Source organism: Populus euphratica, unplaced genomic scaffold (assembly GCF_000495115.2).
Source record: "Populus euphratica unplaced genomic scaffold, PopEup_1.0 scaffold169.1, whole genome shotgun sequence".
NCBI lineage: Eukaryota > Viridiplantae > Streptophyta > Magnoliopsida > Malpighiales > Salicaceae > Populus > Populus euphratica.
Window position 1 is genome coordinate 340,171 of NW_011500053.1, and position 18,441 is coordinate 358,611.

The 18,441-nt window shown below is 35.1% G+C and overlaps 2 protein-coding genes across 2 annotated transcripts; both read right to left on the reverse strand.

Annotated features, from left to right (window-relative positions):
* Nucleotides 1-165: 165 nt before the first annotated feature.
* Nucleotides 166-3,056, reverse strand: LOC105107757 (biotin carboxyl carrier protein of acetyl-CoA carboxylase, chloroplastic-like). The gene is made up of 7 exons (XM_011001799.1): nt 2,534-3,056; nt 1,714-1,767; nt 1,477-1,628; nt 1,052-1,373; nt 857-928; nt 642-707; nt 166-559 (listed from the first exon to the last, which is right to left on the reverse strand). Exons 1-7 carry the CDS (start codon nt 2,696-2,698, stop codon nt 536-538), a joined length of 855 nt encoding a protein of 284 aa, XP_011000101.1. The 5' UTR covers nt 2,699-3,056; the 3' UTR covers nt 166-535.
* Nucleotides 3,057-5,737: 2,681 nt separating this feature from the next.
* LOC105107759 (probable mitochondrial-processing peptidase subunit beta) lies at nt 5,738-11,864 on the reverse strand. Its single transcript, XM_011001800.1, has 9 exons — nt 11,134-11,864; nt 10,147-10,311; nt 9,861-9,998; nt 9,618-9,769; nt 9,123-9,231; nt 8,463-8,561; nt 7,441-7,506; nt 6,517-6,624; nt 5,738-6,121 (listed from the first exon to the last, which is right to left on the reverse strand). Exons 1-9 carry the CDS (start codon nt 11,791-11,793, stop codon nt 6,035-6,037), a joined length of 1,584 nt encoding a protein of 527 aa, XP_011000102.1. The 5' UTR covers nt 11,794-11,864; the 3' UTR covers nt 5,738-6,034.
* Between the last annotated feature and the right edge of the window lie 6,577 nt (nt 11,865-18,441).

Sequence of the window (18,441 nt, forward strand, 5' to 3'; positions counted from 1 at the left end):
TGTTAGGTCAGAGGAGTTGAGCGTTCTTGATGTTTTCCACTTGTTAGGGATGGGAAGATAAACACGTAACAAGAGGATTGCCCTTTTTTTTTTTTTTTTTTTTTTTTTTTTTTTTTTTTGCCCTTTTTTTTTTTTTTTTAATTTCTTCTTTCAATGCATTCCACGTTTAGGTGGAAATGGTTCAACCAATTCTTGAATTAAGAATGCACAGCGCACAGCTGAGGCCGAGGCAGCAACAGCTTCTTACAAGTTCAACCCTGAGAATAAAAATTACAGGTTCCCAGTTGATGCTTCTGAATTCTATTTTTCGAACATTGCTCTACCCCTTACATATCGTATCGCCAAAGGCTTTTTGCAGACCCCAAATACAAAACTAGAGTACAAACTCGACTTTCCCGAACCAAGATGAGACCATTATTCTATAAAATTACAGAGAAATAAGGAAAAAAGAAGAGACTGGATATTGAAAGTTGAGAGTTGCTTCTCTGAAAACAGTAGCGGCTACAAAGTTTGAAGGAAGCTCCTCGCAAGTCATTCATGGTACAATGACAAAAAGAGGCTGCATTGAAGAAACAAAGGGTTTGGAATGATGTAAGAGTCTCCACTAAGTAGGAAGATAAAGATGGGGGGAGAGAGATTACCGTGTCCACACTAACTGGTTTCCCATCCTCTGCCAGGATCTCGGTTATGGTTCCAGATTGATCAGCCTAAAACCGCAAAACAAAATAAGAAGCGAAATTAAATGATAGATTTCAGGCATCCAAAGAATCACTCAATTCTTCAAACAAAAGATCTGTAAATGAGAGAGTACTAAAATTAATAAGCTCAAGAGACGTGGAATAAGAAGAGGAGTTACTTCGATTTCATTCATTAGCTTCATGGCCTCGATGATGCAAATGACTTGACCTTTCTGCACTTTATCCCCCGCCTGTAAAATGAAAATACATGGAGATGGGGAAAGAGCCACATGTGCACTTGGGAAATCTTGCAAGTTTTGTCTCTTGGGAGTTCCAGCTCTTAAATGGCATTATCACTTACGACAAACACATACCTTCACAAATGGGGGTTCACCTGGAGCTGAACTCCGATAAAAGGTTCCAGCCATGGGGCATTTCAGTGGTGGATGAGATGACGAGCTTGCCTTTGCAGGAGAAGGCAGGGCAGGAGCAGGGGCTGGAGAGGGAATAGCAGCAGCTGGGGCTGGAGCAGCTGCTGGTAGTGGAGCCGGAAACGTTGCATGTGGGTAAGGAGGCTGCATTGCAAGGCTAGCAGCTGCTGGTGCTGATTGCTGCAAAGCCTCCTTTTTCCTTATTACAAGCTCGCAATCTGATTGCTTCAGTTGCAGCTCGGTGATATCTCTTGAATCTACTAGTCTGCTCATGAAGATAATATTAATTCAAACAATGAGATAGATGTGTGGCCAAGCACATAACAAAAGTGACATATGCATAGATATTACAAAATTCTTTGACTCACTTGACAAGTTCTGATACTTGTGTCATAAATGCTGAGATAGATGAAACGTCAGGAATTTTGCTTTCTGTGGGTTCGTCCTCTCCCTCTGACGATGCAACTTTGGGTTCAGTGTCCACCACCAGCGCTGAATTTGAAGATTTCTTGGCAATAGCCTTGGAATAAGAAGTGGGTTTTGTAAATAGCTAATGATGCTACCTCCTATAAACATACAATTTTAACTTCGCGTGTACAACTTACCTCATTCAGCTGTGCCTGCACCTTCACAACAGCTTGCTGTTTCCTATTAGGCCACTGCACATGATAACCAAAAATCCTTAAACTTTCAACAACAACAAGAACATTTTTGAGAAGACATTGGTCTCCCACAACTCCAACAGATGCACTTTAGTCTTCATATAATATAATAGTCATATCACATCAATGAGAATCCAATCATGAGTAAAAAATCATGACAAGTTAAGAATTGACAACATTAATGTTAAAACATCAAAAGAGAAGCTCAATCCATGGTGATCGAATCAGATAGCAGTCATTCACTATCATGACTAATTAACTTCAATAATAAACAAGCCATTATCAAAATTATAGATGGTTCCGTGCCCCCTTCTTTAGTTGCATTAATTTCCCATGTAACCGAGATAAAAAGTGCAAAGATTCAAGCTTTACCAGCTACGTGCTTTCATCATAAGGTATTACTCGTATCAAAAACACAAAAGATGAATCCATAATTGAAATTTTAATTTCAAAATCTGAAACACTGTTCTCTTTCACTATGATCACAACCAACTATCAAACCATATAGAAGGCAAGGAAAAAATATAAAAAAATAGACAACCTTCCTTAAAAATATGTTAACCCCAAAACAAGTCGTTACGGCCACATGTAATTTTCACAGCATCAATTTAAAACATCAAAGATTCAAGCTTAACACACACGCACAGATAAAGAAAAGAAATGAGATAGCGAATAATTCATGTCTTACTAAAAAACTTTATAATGGGCAACCAAATGATGAAGATATAGAGAGAACCATCAAATTACTACAAGATGAACTGACCTGAAAACCAGACACTGTGGATCCGAAAGAGAGAGACGGGTTCTGATTGGAATTGGGTGGTCGAGGAAAAGAGATCCTATGCTTTGGTGGTGGATTTTGAGCGTTGGATCCCGCACCAGCAGCAACCAAGACAGTCTTGGGGCATGGAACAGAGATAGAAGCCATGCTCTCTCTTCTCAGAGCAAAACCCAAGAAAGAATGATGTCCTAAGTTATTGAGTTTCGAATTCTATAGACAGAAAGATTGAAGAAGTGTGGTGGGTTGGTGGAGTTTTGTAGAGAAATGTGGCGATGGGATCGAAGGAAGTGTGCGTGAGTGTTGTGGGAAATCTGAGAAACCAAAATAGAGAAAAGCCTGAACGCAATATATGTGTTTCGATACTTCCAAGATGAGGGGGGAAACGTACACGGTTTTAGGTTTTAACTAACCCAACGGCACTTGAAGTCTTGAAGGCCGAAGCCTCACCCGTTCCCTACGTACACATCAACGTCTAGGAGGTTCAGAGCATCTGTTTCCCTCCAACAACTGTAGTGTGCACACGACACAACTGGAATGAAGAGTCAAGAACGTGTCCTTTGTGATGTAGATTTTGTTTGTGGGGTCTCTGCTATCTATGATTTTGGTTTTTCAATTAAAAATGAGAACATTATTTTTTTTTAAATCAGCATTGTTTATAAAAAAAATTATTGGTAAAATAACACAGATAAAATAACACAATTTGTATTTGTTGTGGTGCTCAAATCCAACATTTAAAGATATTATAAATTGAAAATGCAACATTTAAGAATGTTGAGTTTGAAAAACACAATATCTTAATTGTTCTATAATCATGAACCGTGACATATACCAAAACCCTAAGCAATACCCTATCTTGTTAAATTTCACATGTGGACACATGTACAAAAGACAAATGGGTTGGATGTAGTTGGAATATTAATATTGTTTTAGATTTTTTTATTTGAGAAATTATGAATTTTGATATCTTTTAAATTTTCATATATACTGTTTAGAATTTCTAATCAAGCATATAAAGCTGAACAAAACCAACATTGTTATGTTGTGTTATTATCAACTTTAATTACTGTGAAGCAGGTTACAATAGAATAATTTACACGAATATACTTGTAAACCAAGGAAAATAAAAGAAATACTAGTTGAAAATGGGCACAAAATTATAGTTATAAAAACTTAGTTTTTTATATAATATTTAATATAGGTTACAATGGCAATTTTACTTTGAATTTTGATTATAAGATTCTTTAATTTCTAAGCAATTCATAGTCGACCTTAAATGTATATTCACAAGATATTTGAGAATTTTAAAATTTAAATTTTGTGTTTGAGATTTGGAGTGGAATTAGGTTAAGTTTTGAGTTATGATTAAGATTAGGGTTTGCGGTTTGGAATGGGGTTAGTGTTAGTGTTTAAAATTTAAGGTTTGATTTTGTAGTTTAGGGTTAGGTAGGGTGATGGTTTGGGTTTAGGTTATTATTTAGGGTTTGATTATAGAATTTGGTTACATATCTTCATTGAAAATCATTATATTTTTAGTTCTCGTGTTTTCCAATCCTTACATATAAAAAGTATATTATTTTATCAAAAATTTTTCTATCTATGTTATTAACCAATATTTTTTTTAAAAGGTGACGATAAGTGAATTTTCAAATTAACTTCTATGTTTCAAATTATCATTTGGATTCATTTTTACAATAACAATTGCAAATTTAAATAAAATTTCATTACAATTTGTTTTTTTGAAAATATATCACAAACATTATTCACTTGCATAATGTACTCTCTTGATGGTTTTTTTTTTTTTTTTTTTGTTATCAAGCTCTATATTTTTAATTTTATCTTTTCACATTTGATTTTTTTAGTAGCTTTTTACTGGTTTTAATTTGAAAACAATTATCAGTTTGGTTGCCTGAAAAAAATAAAAATTTAGAGATGTTATCTAAAATCAAGGTTTTTTTTACTGTTTAAGAAGCACATTTTCCAAATTTTTTACCTTTATAATTTTTGAATTTTTTATTTTTATCCCTTTAGTTTTTGCAATTTTTATTTTGCTCTAAAACTTTATATTTTTTTAAACCTAACCAAGTCCATGACAATGTAGCAGTTAAAATAGGTTGATCAAAAGTGTCATTACCTCCAAATTCTTTTTTATTTTTTTACAAAAAAAAAGACAATAACTTGAAGTTTTAGTTTTAGTCAAATTAAGTTGTGGATGAAATGAATGTTGCGTATGGACTTGTTAGGTTGAATAGATCGTACCAAGCTAATATAATTTTGTAATTTTATTTTGATTGAATTTTAAGTTTTTTCAATAAAAACATTCATATAATGGAAAAAAAAAAACTAGCATGATTGATGTGAAATCATACCTTTTTATTTGTATCTATTCATTAACTTAATTTTTGACTTTGGTTATCATTTATGATTTTTTTTTCCTCAACCTTTATTAAACGCACATGATTATTAATTGGTTTTATTAAACGAATGCCTAATTTTTCAATTTACATTCTTGACAACGCTCTCAGACACATACATATCTAAACATTAATTTCTAATCCAGCTCGCAATAAAGCATGACCAATCCTCCTCTAAGGTCTAAATTCAACGAGAAATTGGGGTTGTCCGAATCTGTTTTAGAAGAAACTTCTAATTTTGGTGTGCATGAAAAACCCCTGGCTACTGAAACGCAAGTTATGTACGTATATACGCACAGTAGCCCTTGGAATGAACGTCCTTTCTAGATAACTGTGAACGGGAGAAAACCATAGCAAAATGCTTGAAATAAAAAGGTAAGATGTACAGATCCAACATAAGAGGAAGGAGACTCTTAGTTCCTTGGAATGGGGGACCAAGATCTCGACAGCATTTATTTTTTTTTTTTTTTTTTTTTTTTTTTTTGATTTACGTGGGGTGTCCGGGCCAGCTTGCGCGCACCACGACTAATCCCCACGGCCCACTGAATATCCTGCAAACCCAGTAGGCATGTAAGGTACCGCGAGGGTGACAGGCGTGCACGCTAGGACTTGAACCCAGGTGCAGTGGAAGGAGACAAGCCCCTTCCACCGCTAGGCCAAGCCCTAGTTTGCCCTAGTTTGCAAATATCTCGACAGCATTTATTGATTGTGGTTCAAGTGGTTCCAACTGCATGCGAGCAACCCTTAAGCGAGGTAGCTAGCTTGCAGGTGGCAGTTGGAAAATAGAGACATGTATTTTTATCCTATTCAAGAAGGGGAAGATGCAAGCTCATACATCAGCTTTAAATGCACGGAATTTGAAATCCTTTTCAGCAGCCTAGGCATATATTGGAGACTGCATTCGCTTATTACTGTTAACAATGATATCATTACAGAAGCAAAAACCTAAAAAAAATGGGGCTTAGGCAGCCGTGAGGGCTCTCAGAAGATATCGTTGCGTGCAGAAGCAGTAAAATGTTTGGCAACTGCACAATACACAAGGATGCCGTAATAAACAAACGCCTGGCACAATCTAGTAACGATTCAAGTAGGTCCTGCGCCTGAACCAGTTGTAGTCAGGCAACCCTTGGATGGGACCCATGGCCGCAATTGCAATATCCTGCAAAAACATAACATTAACACATCTTATCCAAAACTCCCAAGCCTGTCCCATTTGCACGTGATTTTTTTCAAACGATAAAAATCAGTAGGGTTTATTTTTTATGTGCTAGGTTCCTTAACGGGCAAAAACATTTATCATTAGGATTTAGCTCTTTGTGCACTTGTTTACTTGCTATTTGAAAAACACTTTCCCACTTTAACAAATTGACACGTTTTAAAAGTTCTTATAGAAGAAAGAAATAGATAAATAGACATAAAACTTGAGATGGAAATTCAACTGCTGCAACTAACAGAGCTTCTTAGCTTCAACATAATTCTTACAATTAGAAACTAGTTGATGTTAAGGCAGCATCTAAGATAACAATAAGACTTGGGGTATTCTATAGTTTGTACCTGGTCGTGAATAAATCGGTTTGCAACACGTTTGATAGTGCTTGAATTGACAGAATCAATCCTAGCAAACAGTTCAGCATATGGGATTCTTCGACCATAAGTAAGTAGCTGCAACCATATGCAGCCAAATGTAAGGAAAAAATGAGTAACTAAAGTAGATTACAACTCTGATTTCACTTCAAATTACTCTCACTAGTCAATGTCTATGATCCTACAACTGTTAATCATAAAAGAATAAACACCTAAAACCAGGCAATGGAAGCTGCGGCAAATTACTAAACACTATTTTGTATAACATAAATTATCAAGGACTCACATGACTTGGATCTAGTGAATAACACACATATTAATCATGTCAACTTATTTCCTTTTTTTTACATAGAAAAACATGCTGCTAGTGATATAGTACCTTTAGTTTGAAAGGAAATATTTAATAAGGAAAAAAAGGAAAGAAAATTCTAACAATAAAATAGTGCGTATAAACAATAAATGGATACAAAACACAAAAATATCAGCCTACTCAAGTATTAAAGTAACAGAATATTTTCATGGAAAACAATTGAATGAGAGATTTTCATGGAAAACAATTGAATGAGAGTACTATTTTGTTTTCATTGAATTTCTTGGTAACACTTATTAAAATAATTTGAAAGCCTTTGCACCAACTAAAATATCAGCCAATGAAGGATCAGACTTAATCATCAACTTGGACAGCACAACACATACTGTTTAGATTGTCTCAACAGACAATTGTGCTTGAAACTACATCAATTATGAATTGGGTTGTGTAATTTGGGAAACCATTTGAAACATTAGTAAGGCGTTAATTATCTTCAAGCAACAAATCTCATAGTATACCCAGGAAGAATTGTACAACCTGTACTAGCATTATTAGCCAGATTATTTTATGAGGTTATGTCATACCTGGCGCCCAATATCTTCCGCTACAGGACTAGTTCCATCAATGTGAAGTAGCAAGGAAGATTTTAACTGCAGTCAAACATGAGTAAGCAGCCAGGTAAGAAAAATGACTAGATTATGGAGAACATGGGATGTTCCAAGATCTGTAAAACTACACATCACCTAGCACATCAAGAGAAGATTATGAGGATAAAAACACACAGCATACAAATGATATAGTTTTAAATCATATAACCCCTTTTTCCTTTTTTGAACATACAAAGAAGATTGTACAATTGATTAGCTTCTTAGCTTCATATGGGAGTTAAAATTTAATTAATTGCTACTCATGTCTAAATACAGTATATTAGACCAAAAATTGTAGATAAGAAATTCCGACATCACAAGAATGGAGTTGTCTAAAGTTCAAGCAATTAATGTCAATCAAGCGCTTGTCAATTTAATAGTGGAGGCTCACATTAACTTGAAACAACTATTTAAGCTCAAGAAATCCTACTGTGGAAAGGTCAACAAGATTGACTAACAAAAAACCTTGAATACAATGTCTCATTGTATCCTTCCATCCAAAAAACCATCACAAGATAAATAAAAATTAATTAATCAGAATTAGGTTACAAGATACCATTCCAACAGGAGAATGACACAGTTATTAGTATAGCTATTGCTGAGCAACCAAAGTGACATCAGGTTACTTGCCTTCTTCACCCATGTTATTTCTTTACAAACAATCCAAACATCAAACTTTAGTTCGATAGAAAGAAACCATGAACAAGACTGGAATGAGCATCTTACAAAATTCTCTATTGCAGACAGCAATAGCTAAATGTTATTCAAGATAATAAAGATTCAACAAGGGGAAAAAAATGATGACTGGATTAAAATAGTAAAGAGTTTTTGCAAATGAAAACGTATATGTAACACGTTATGAGTTAATGACCTGGAAATCTTAAAAAAATATAGTCCAGATGCCAGCAAAAAACATGAAAAATCCACTTTTAAAGGAAAGTGTGAACATTAGTAACCACCTGATTACAAGCACGTGTGACATCAGCTTCTGAAACTCGATAGCATAACTTAGTTGTCTCATGCATGATTGCCCAGGCTAAATCATCCAAGCAATCCGGCTGAAAACAAAGCATCAGACAATTTTTTTCATTGATAAAACAAGAATAAAAAAATCTTAAACTGAGAATCCAATCAAAAGGCAAAATGACTTAATTATCATGTTATATATGTCATAGCAGAGACTTGCTACACTTGAACATCTTATGCTTTCAAAGATGAATCAACAAGTAACAAATCTTTAATGATTGTAACTTAAATGAGACAGCAAAAGAGAGATGATGGGAAGAAATGATGGTGGGCCACAAACACAAAATGTAGCATTACCTAGGATGGCATACAATTTCCAATTATGTACCAGTCAAAGCAGGGCAAGATTGGAAACTGACTTCATAAACGTTCTCAGAAGCATGATTTATTGAGAGTTACACATTGGTTGATGAACCAAATTACTCAGGATGATGAGAGGGATTGTTAGTCAAGTTCCTATTGCAGGCTATGTGAAAATATTATTAACATATTAAGATTCATTCCAAAGTTATTTGCACCATTTCCATTCCTTGCTCGACCATGCTAAAACTATATTTTTCTAAATAATAAGAAAACAAGACAAAACTCCATACCTTTGAAACAGCATAAACACCAAAAAGACCAGTGTCCTTGTAGTTTGTGTTGAAAGCCATCATACTTTCTGCTATTTCATCAATGCCAACCCTTTGTGCTAGTTCAGAACTGTCCAATGATTGAGATTTAATCAATGCCCTCGCTAACAAGACAAAAGTGTCTTAAATAGTCAGCCAGTTATGTCAGGATGTGGAAAAACAGAGAAAAGAATGATCATTGAAACATTACGGGTTAATCACCCACCCTATTATATGCAAAGTTTGAAAATTCTTATTTTTTTAAGCTTAATTGCTTATAACTCCACCAACAAGGGGATTTCATTTGTAGCTCATGAGTTGACATGATTTCTGTAAATACAGACCACTGTACAAATTTGCTCTCAGGAAATGTAATAATAAAATTCCTAAACTGCTAAATGAAGCGTCCCTGAATACAAATAATTTTTTAAAGATGAATAGCGATGAATGTGGTAAATTAGAGAGAGGAGAGGTTACCCCATGTGCTTTCCACCTCCTGCACTCTTGTTCCAAGAACCCAACATAGCCTGCATGACCATCAAAGCAATGGAATCTGGATCTGTCCAAGATGCTCCTTGAAAAGCGACGGCGAATTGTGCCAGAGGAACATCATCGTCAGTTATCCTGACCTGATTTTTCACAACAATAAGTGGAAATAGTAGTTTAGAGAAAGAAAAAGGCATAGACGGAAGGCATGGATTTCGAGCTATATCTTCCCACCTCAGAACCAGTGAAATATGCAGGGTCTTTGGCAACTAACTGTGCAGCAGTAGTTGGATCAGATGATAACTTCGTAAACAACTTCTTTACTTCCCCGACAAACTCCTCATGTTTCACAGCCCCTGATGCAACAATCACCTGGAATGAAAGTCACACAAATACCCATGATAAGAATTTCAACAGCAGACCTTCAATCTTAATAGCAAGCAGAAAGGAAAATGGAAATAAGCGTTCGGCAATCCCACAACTCCATCTTGTACAAAAGTAAAATCACATAAAGCATTACCATTCTAGGAGCTGTGTAGTGTGTTTGTATATAGTTCTGAAGATCATCCCTGGATATTGTCTCGATGTTTTTAGCAGGTCCCAGAATAGTTCTACCTAAAGGAGTGTATTGAAAAGCAGTTGCATGCAAATGGTCAAAAATTACTTCCTCGGTTTGCCCCTCAACCTACAATTTTCCAGATACATCATTTATAACTGTTAGAAGCAGGAAGCAAAATCAAATAAGGCTATATCCATAGAAAATGTTGAACTAAGAAAACTGAACGCCCGCAGTAAAATGTTACTGGAAGTACAATACAACAACACATTTTTCACATGAAAATTATCCCCTTTCATAACTTTGAAAAGCAATCGAGCATTTTGTTCGGTACACAGCATAGCAAACAACTCAGTATGCTTACAACAAAGATCCAGTTAAGCAAGTTTAAAAATTTATCACTAGAACATAACATTTAAAACCATCCACTAACAAACAGATGACCGTTTCTCGGTAACCAGGATTCATTGAAACAAGTTTGAAACTTTGATGCTAGGACCTGACATCTAAAACTACCCGTCAAACAAACGCCACATCTTCTATTCAACAAACTTCATAAAACAAACACCAAAAAAGTTAACTAAATGACCCACACTTGCAAATAACAATGACATCCCTCATTTACTTGTAAGTAAATCAACAACCATTAGCATTTCTAAATTAAAATCCAGGAAGCATAGATAACTATGCAATTCTAATTCCCACATGCTCAACCCAGAAATAGAAAGAACCGTGTCAAGTCCCATTGACCCAAAGCTACAAAGACACCAACTTTCATAACAGTTAAAACCAAAGGCACAAAACTTTACACAAACAAATCAAAACCCACCCCAAAAGACAGAATTTTACAACCACTGAACACAAAACACTAGACTCTCTAGACACAACAGGCAAAACAACAAAAATCCATTAACAATCCAAGTTCAAACAACAGAAAAAACCCATATTTACCTCCTTCATTTCCAAAGTAATAACGTCCCTCTCCCTAGATATCCTCCCCTCATCGAAAGTAGAGTTCTGCAAAATATCAGCCAAAATATCCAAGGCCTTATTAACATCTTTGTCCATAACTTTAGCATAATAAGTAGTCTGTTCTCTACTTGTATACGCATTCAAATGCCCTCCCATATTCTCTATCTCCTCTTCCAATTCCCTCACACCCCTCTTCTCCGTTCCCTTAAATATCATATGTTCCAAGAAATGAGCAGTCCCATTTGTCTCATCGGACTCAAATCTCGACCCGGCATCAATCCAAACACCAACAGTCGCAGTTTTAGCAGCCAGATTCGACTCAGTAGCGACACGGAGACCATTAGGGAGCGTAGTGATGCGGGTTTCAGGTGAGGAGAGGATATGTGTGTGGGTTTTGAGAGTTGGGTGGGGTGACCCGTATTTGAGGAATCTTGGGTCCGGGTTTTCGAGGAGTTTGAGCTTTGATTTGACTGATTCAGCTAATCGGTCGTAGATCATGGCGGTTGGCGGTGGTGGGGTGGGTGGAGTGGTGGGACTGACGGTGGCGACGGAGGCGGCATTGGAAAAGGATCTGGTCGTGGTTGCTGATAAAGGTCTGTGGGGCCGGTGAGCTAGAGTTAGAAGGCGCTTCCAAGCCATGATTTTGGTTTGTGTGTGTTAGGGTTTGTAGATCAAAACAGTGCAGACCTCAGAGGGTCTAAAATAGTGGAGATATGACTATTAAAACATGGAGGTGACTTGCAGGCGTGATTTTTTAAACGACGTGTCGTTGCAAGGGTGTGTTTTTACCAATTTTGTTAACAAAATATAAATTAATACATTTAATTTACAAGCAATAATGGAAGTGATAGCTTTTGATTTACAAATAATTAATTACGTAAGTTAGTGATTGGAAAAAAATAAGAAGTTTTTTATATTAATATATTTATCTATTAAGTCTACTGTTTAAGTTTGTAAGAAGAGAAAATATTAGATAAATCTAAATCACCAGGACTAATTAATATTTTTTTTAATAAATTATTAAGTTTCTCATAGGAAAATACGAATTACAGAATTCATTTTAATAAAATAAAATCACATTATAACAAACAAGTTTTATTTATGTATTCTTATAAATTTATATTTATTATATTGATTTTCAATAAATGATTATATATATATATATATATATATATATAATCATTTATTGAAAATCAATATAATAAATATAAATTTATAAGAAGACATAAATAAAACTTGTTTGGTTATAATGTGATTTTATTTATTAAAATGAATTCTGTAATTCGTATTTTCCTAGGAGAAACTTAATAATTTATAAAAAAAAATTATTAATTAGTCCTGGTGATTTAGATTTATCTAATATTTTCTCTTCTTACAAACTTAAACATTAGACTTAATAGATAAATATATTAATATAAAAAACTTCTTATTTTTTTCCAATCACTAACTTACGTAATTAATTATTTGTAAATCAAAAGCTATCACTTCCATTATTGCTTGTAAATTAAATGTATTAATTTATATTTTATCTTAAAAAAACTAAATTTAACTTATATATTGCATAGGTCATTATCTTTTTGTTAATAATATTTATATTTATTAAATTATATTTTTTTTAAATCAACCTGATAATAACAAAAACTCCCATGTAAAAATACAAAAATTATGTTGAACGTAAGTTAAATAAAAATATATTTTTAAAGATATTTAAATTATTTTATTTTTTAAAAATAATAATAAAGAAACACCTTTAGGCATTATTTTAAAAAAAAGTTTTATTATATTTCATAAATACAAATGATTGATTTATTCTCCATCAACACAATAATCACTAATGTATCTATATGAAAAGATCATCTTATTCGAATTAGTTATATAATTTTTAAATTTATTTTTTAATTAATTTAATATTAAAGAATGAAATTCTAAAAAAAAAAATTTATAAAAGATAACATAAAAAATAACTTAAATAAAACTTGAGTTAATTTGTCAAATTTATAACATAATTTATGAGATTGAGATCGTATCATGCTGACTTTGGTTGACTCAAGTCTTTTTTATTTATTTATTTTAATTCAATCTCATGGTTCCAAAATTTTTTCTTTATAAGTTATTTTAATCTTATTTTTTATAAAATTTTACCTATTTTTTATCATTACTTATTTTTTTTATAGCCTCTAAACAGTCCTTTGTTTTTCTCATTCCTTTTTCTTATTTTTTTTTATTCTAATTCTAATTTTAGTATGAAGATTAATGGATATCGAACTGGCATGGTAGCTAATGCAACTAATTTAATACAGATATATTGGCTGAACATGTTTCCAAGGTTAAAGGATCAATGGAGTGTTATGATCACACTACACATGGCCGCAAAGCTGAGAGGACTCGACTCCCAACGTGTAAATAAGCTTGCCTTAATTTATACGAGCAAATGACAACAAAAAAATGAAAATAAAATCACTGCGTTCCAAGTTAATTGACACTGTTATTAAAAACAAATACAAATGACATCATAAGACTACAAGATGAACACCAGCAGGAGTATTTTTTTGAAGTGATTTTCTAACAACATCCTGTCGAGATCCATGCCAGGACTCATCTGGAGTAAAATGACTCCATTCACCACCTCCAAGATAAACAGCAGCCAAGGGACTGACAACAACTTGATCAAGGGATATTGCACTTTTCAGTATATGCGTTATCAACTCCATTTCGAACCAGTTACCATTAAATCCATTCATCTGAACCTTCTTGAGTCTGCTATATGTGCATCCACAGAGATTTCGCATCTCTCTTTGATTTTTGTGGAATTCTTCACCGGCCAGCTATAGACAACAGAGACAACTCACAATAAGATTACAATATCAGACAAAATTGTATTCCAACTGTTTTGGCAAAACAAAATATCGAATGTAAGCTGATAAAAAACAGTTCAAATAAAGTGTTTCTCCACAATGTTTTAGATTTGACAGAGTATATAGCAACTGACCGTGAAATCAAGTTTCTCCAGAAGTGGACAAGCATTTAGATATGTCAATACCCACAATAGATCCTCTTCCTCACTTGCTTTGATAAAAAATAGCTCTAGTTGCTTCAGATTTCTGAGCGAGTCCATGCTCTGTGGTAATCTTTTTTCCTGAATGAAAACAACAGCAGATTAGAAAACAGATTTTCATTGTCATCATCGGAGGTTAGTTACACTTCGTGATTTCTGAATCTTTACGTACCTTCCAAGGGTCCATATGCAGGATTAGAGTCTGTAAAGTTGGAAATGTCGCACAGTGGGATAATGCATTTGGCATGTCTATCACGTGAATAGAATTGAGATTGAAGTAGATCTTTACCAGACAAGGAGCAACAAATACAGTGATCTTCATGATGTCTCCACTATACTCAAAATCCGTGAGGTTTACGGCTATTACCTTAATTGGTGATGGGTTGGAGCAACCAAGCAACACTAGATTTTGGAGTGAAGTACTGAAAACTTTTAAAAGGGACATATGTTTACAGCGTATCAACATTAGACCTTGAAGAAGCAAACAGTTGGAGAAGAGGGATGCAAGAAATTGTTCTCCCAAAAATACGTCGTGCAATTGTAAGGTTATTAGTTTGTTGAATCCCATAAAATCAGCAGGAGGTTTTAAAACACAAGTTTGTAGATGCAAGTGCTTTAATCTTGAATAACTAGGATGGGGAAGAAGCCAATAGGGAAATGTATAATATTCATCACCTAAAAGACCATGATGACAACAGGAAAATAATGTCATGCCTGATAAGATAAGTTCAAGCTCTTCAATTCCCAATCCAATCACAGAACTAATCCATCGATTAATGTTAGAAGTGTCTCCAAGATGTTTCAAGAAATGCAGCTTGAAAGAAATTATTTTCGTGCCTTGGAAATTCTGCAAGAATCCATCGACACACCTAGAGAATTCAAGCTTAAATTCCTTATAACGTTCGCTATGTTTTGAACTGCAATCGGGCCTTTCGTGATTGGTTCCAAAGATGCCGTCAACATCGAAATTGAGGTTGGTCCTCAGCGCCCAGAGGTGCTTCCATCTGTTGGATAGAGCACTGGTCTTAACCAAATCTTTCATGGGTAGTTTTGATAGAATGATTGATAGGATGCGTTCGGGGAGCTGGCTTATCCGATCCTCATTTTTGGCTTCGACCTGATCAGAATTCATGAAAGAATGATAAATTAAATTACCAATCATTGTCTAAAACAGATGATCTAGTGAACCCTAAACCGTTAAACAGAAACTGTAGCCAAGTAAAGAATACAAGAATAGCTATAGCTAGAGATACCTGGAACCCGGGTTTCATTAGTTTGCCCTGATGCTCCATCGATAGTCAAATAACCATAAAAATAATAATGATAAGCCTACTTTAAAGCAGAAGGTCAGAGAAAGAGAAGAGACATAAATATTCATCTTCATCCGACTGCTGCCATATATATATTGAAGGGGAAAACAAAAAATTGTAGGAAATTTAACCGGGCAGCTGTCCTGTGTCTGTGTCTGGTAGTATAGGAAAATTTGTCTTTCCTTTTTAAATTAGGAGTGACAATGTAGGAAATTATATTATATAAAAGTGATCTGTACAACAAAACAAATAAATCTCAACCAATCAATGAGTAGAGTTTAATGTCTAGGATTACCCTGCGAGCTCTCATTGATGGACACTAATGAAACCCGGTCAGCCATTTAGTAATGAATTGCAAGATTAAGGCCGAGTCGGCCTACGTGCCCTGCTTCTCCAATCCCATTAATGTTCAAAGAAACCAACAAGACACGATTGATAGCTTCGACAATCATCTTTCAGCAGTTTCAACAAACCCTTCAGAGGTTTCTCCACGAATCCCACTTTTGAATCCATTCTACACTCCTCAGGCTGTCCCGATATCAGGAAACTTACAAAATCCAGGTTCTGTTTTAATGCAAGACCACTCGATCTTAGGAGCCTTGATTGCAAACCAAGGCACAAACATTAAGCAGCAAAGTTTCAAGATTGATGGTCGGTGTCTCACAAGACAGTACTACAGACATGAATACTGAAATCTATTCAGTCATATCAAATCTTGAAGTGGGAAAAAGGTCAGGTGATGATCAAGATGCAGCAACTTCTACATTAGTTGCATCAATGGACCTTGATTGTTTTTGGAACTATTGAAAAACAGTGCTAGAAGATGAACCTCAAGTTGAAGAAGATCAAGAAAAAGAACAGCTTGGTTTACTGTTCTTATCCTTTTTGAAATTATAATGTGGGACTGTGTATAGATTTTCTTGATTCTGATTGACAAGTTGAAAGAGAGTGAAGCAAGTATTATGTATTGTAAGAAATTATTTTATGAATTATTATGTTATTTTTTTCTATATCTGTTTTGTTGGCTGTTATTGTTATTGTCAAAATTGCCTTCGAATGCAGAATCTGTCACATATTAGATTTAGTTGGTGGCTAACTGATCATATTTTATACACTAACGAAATTAATTAAAGCTAAATCACAGGCTATATATATATATACATATTAACAAAACATAAACATTGTATATCCAAGTAAAGAATACAAGGATAGGTATAGCTAGAGAGACCTGGAACTCGGGTTTCATTAGTTTGCTCTGATGCTCCATTGATAGTCAAATAACCATTACAATAATAGTGATAAGCCTATGAAGCATATATATATATATATATATGCTTCTTCTTATGACTGCTACTATAAATATATATTGAAGGGGAAAACAAAACATAGTAGGAAATTTAACAAGACAGCTGTCCTGTGTCATTGTCCGATAGTATAGGAAAATTTGTCTTTCCTTTTTGAATTAGGAGTGACATTGTAGGCAATTATATTATATAAGAGTGATCTGTACAAGCTGCAGTTAATTCTCCTTACCAAAAATAAAACAAAACAAATAAATCTCAACCAATCAATGAGTAGAGTTTTGTTGGGAATTTCGACCGGTGATGTTCTGATACTTGCTCATAGGAGAGCCAAGCACACTGACACAATATTTAACGTGGTTCGGCAAAACCGCCTACATCCACGGGAGAAGTCAATATATTTAGAGATAGAGAAAGAATACAAAACAAATACATGGAGGAGGAGGAGGATTACACCCTCTCATACTCAACTCTCAACTCTCTTTGCTGCACTTGCAGCTGCTGCAATGGCAGCAAGGCTGCTGCCATTGCAGCTCTCTCTTCCTCTCTACTCTATTCACATTTTCATAATTCTCTTCACTCATTTTGCTCTCTTGCATATGCCTCTATTTATAGGCATTCATGGAGGCTTTTCTTCAACAAAGGTGGCTGCCAACTCCAATTCTTCTTCAACAATGGTGGCTGCCAACCTTTGATATCTTGGATGAGTGCACATGGTTGGTGTAATAGCAAATGGTTGTTGCACATTAATGGCAACCAACCTAACAATCACCCCCTTTGCCATTCATGTGGGGCAACTGTCCTCATTCTTCTTCAACACAAGCTTGCATCTTGCAGCTCTTCCAAGCTTTCCATTTTGAGAGCTTTTGTAGCCAAGTTTACAGGTACTTGCCAAACCTTTCAATCATCAGAGTGACCTAAGCACACCTTTTCTCACACAAAAGGATCACTATAACCAGATGGTCTGCCACATCACATCTGAATAGTGTTAACGCTTGTCTCTGGAACAACATTCCCCTTCAAGCGTATCAACCACGCTCAGTCCGGAATGATTCCTCAAGCCTCACATCAAGGCTTACAACACCCCCTCAAACGAATATTTCAAGTACGACAGTCATTATCTGAGTATCTCAATATGATCACAAGCTCACCACTCTTCCAAGAGTCTACTCATCTAGGAGTTGCGCCTGCCCTCTGTTCCACCCTAGGAACCACGCCTTACTTCTCCATGAGTCTCTCGCTCTTAGTCTCAAGAGTCCAGGTAGCTTTCCACCTTTAACCATGGGGGCAGCCCATAAAAAGTTGATCCATATTTGTCTTCATACTCTGAGTATTACAATGCCATTACCGAGCTCACCACCTTGACAAGAGTCAACTTGTTCCCGGAACCTGCGCATGCCCTCTGCTCCTTCATAGCAGCCACGTCTTAATGCTCCACAAGTCATCCACTTATTGTCCAAGACAAATGTCTTCTAGCTCATTGATCTTTAGCATGGGGGCAATATCCATGAAAGTCAATCCTGCATTTGTCTCCATACTCATCATAACCCTTTTATTGGCTATCCATCTGTCCACTCATACCTAGCCATCACATTGGCTCTGGGGCATTCTGAACTGGGCT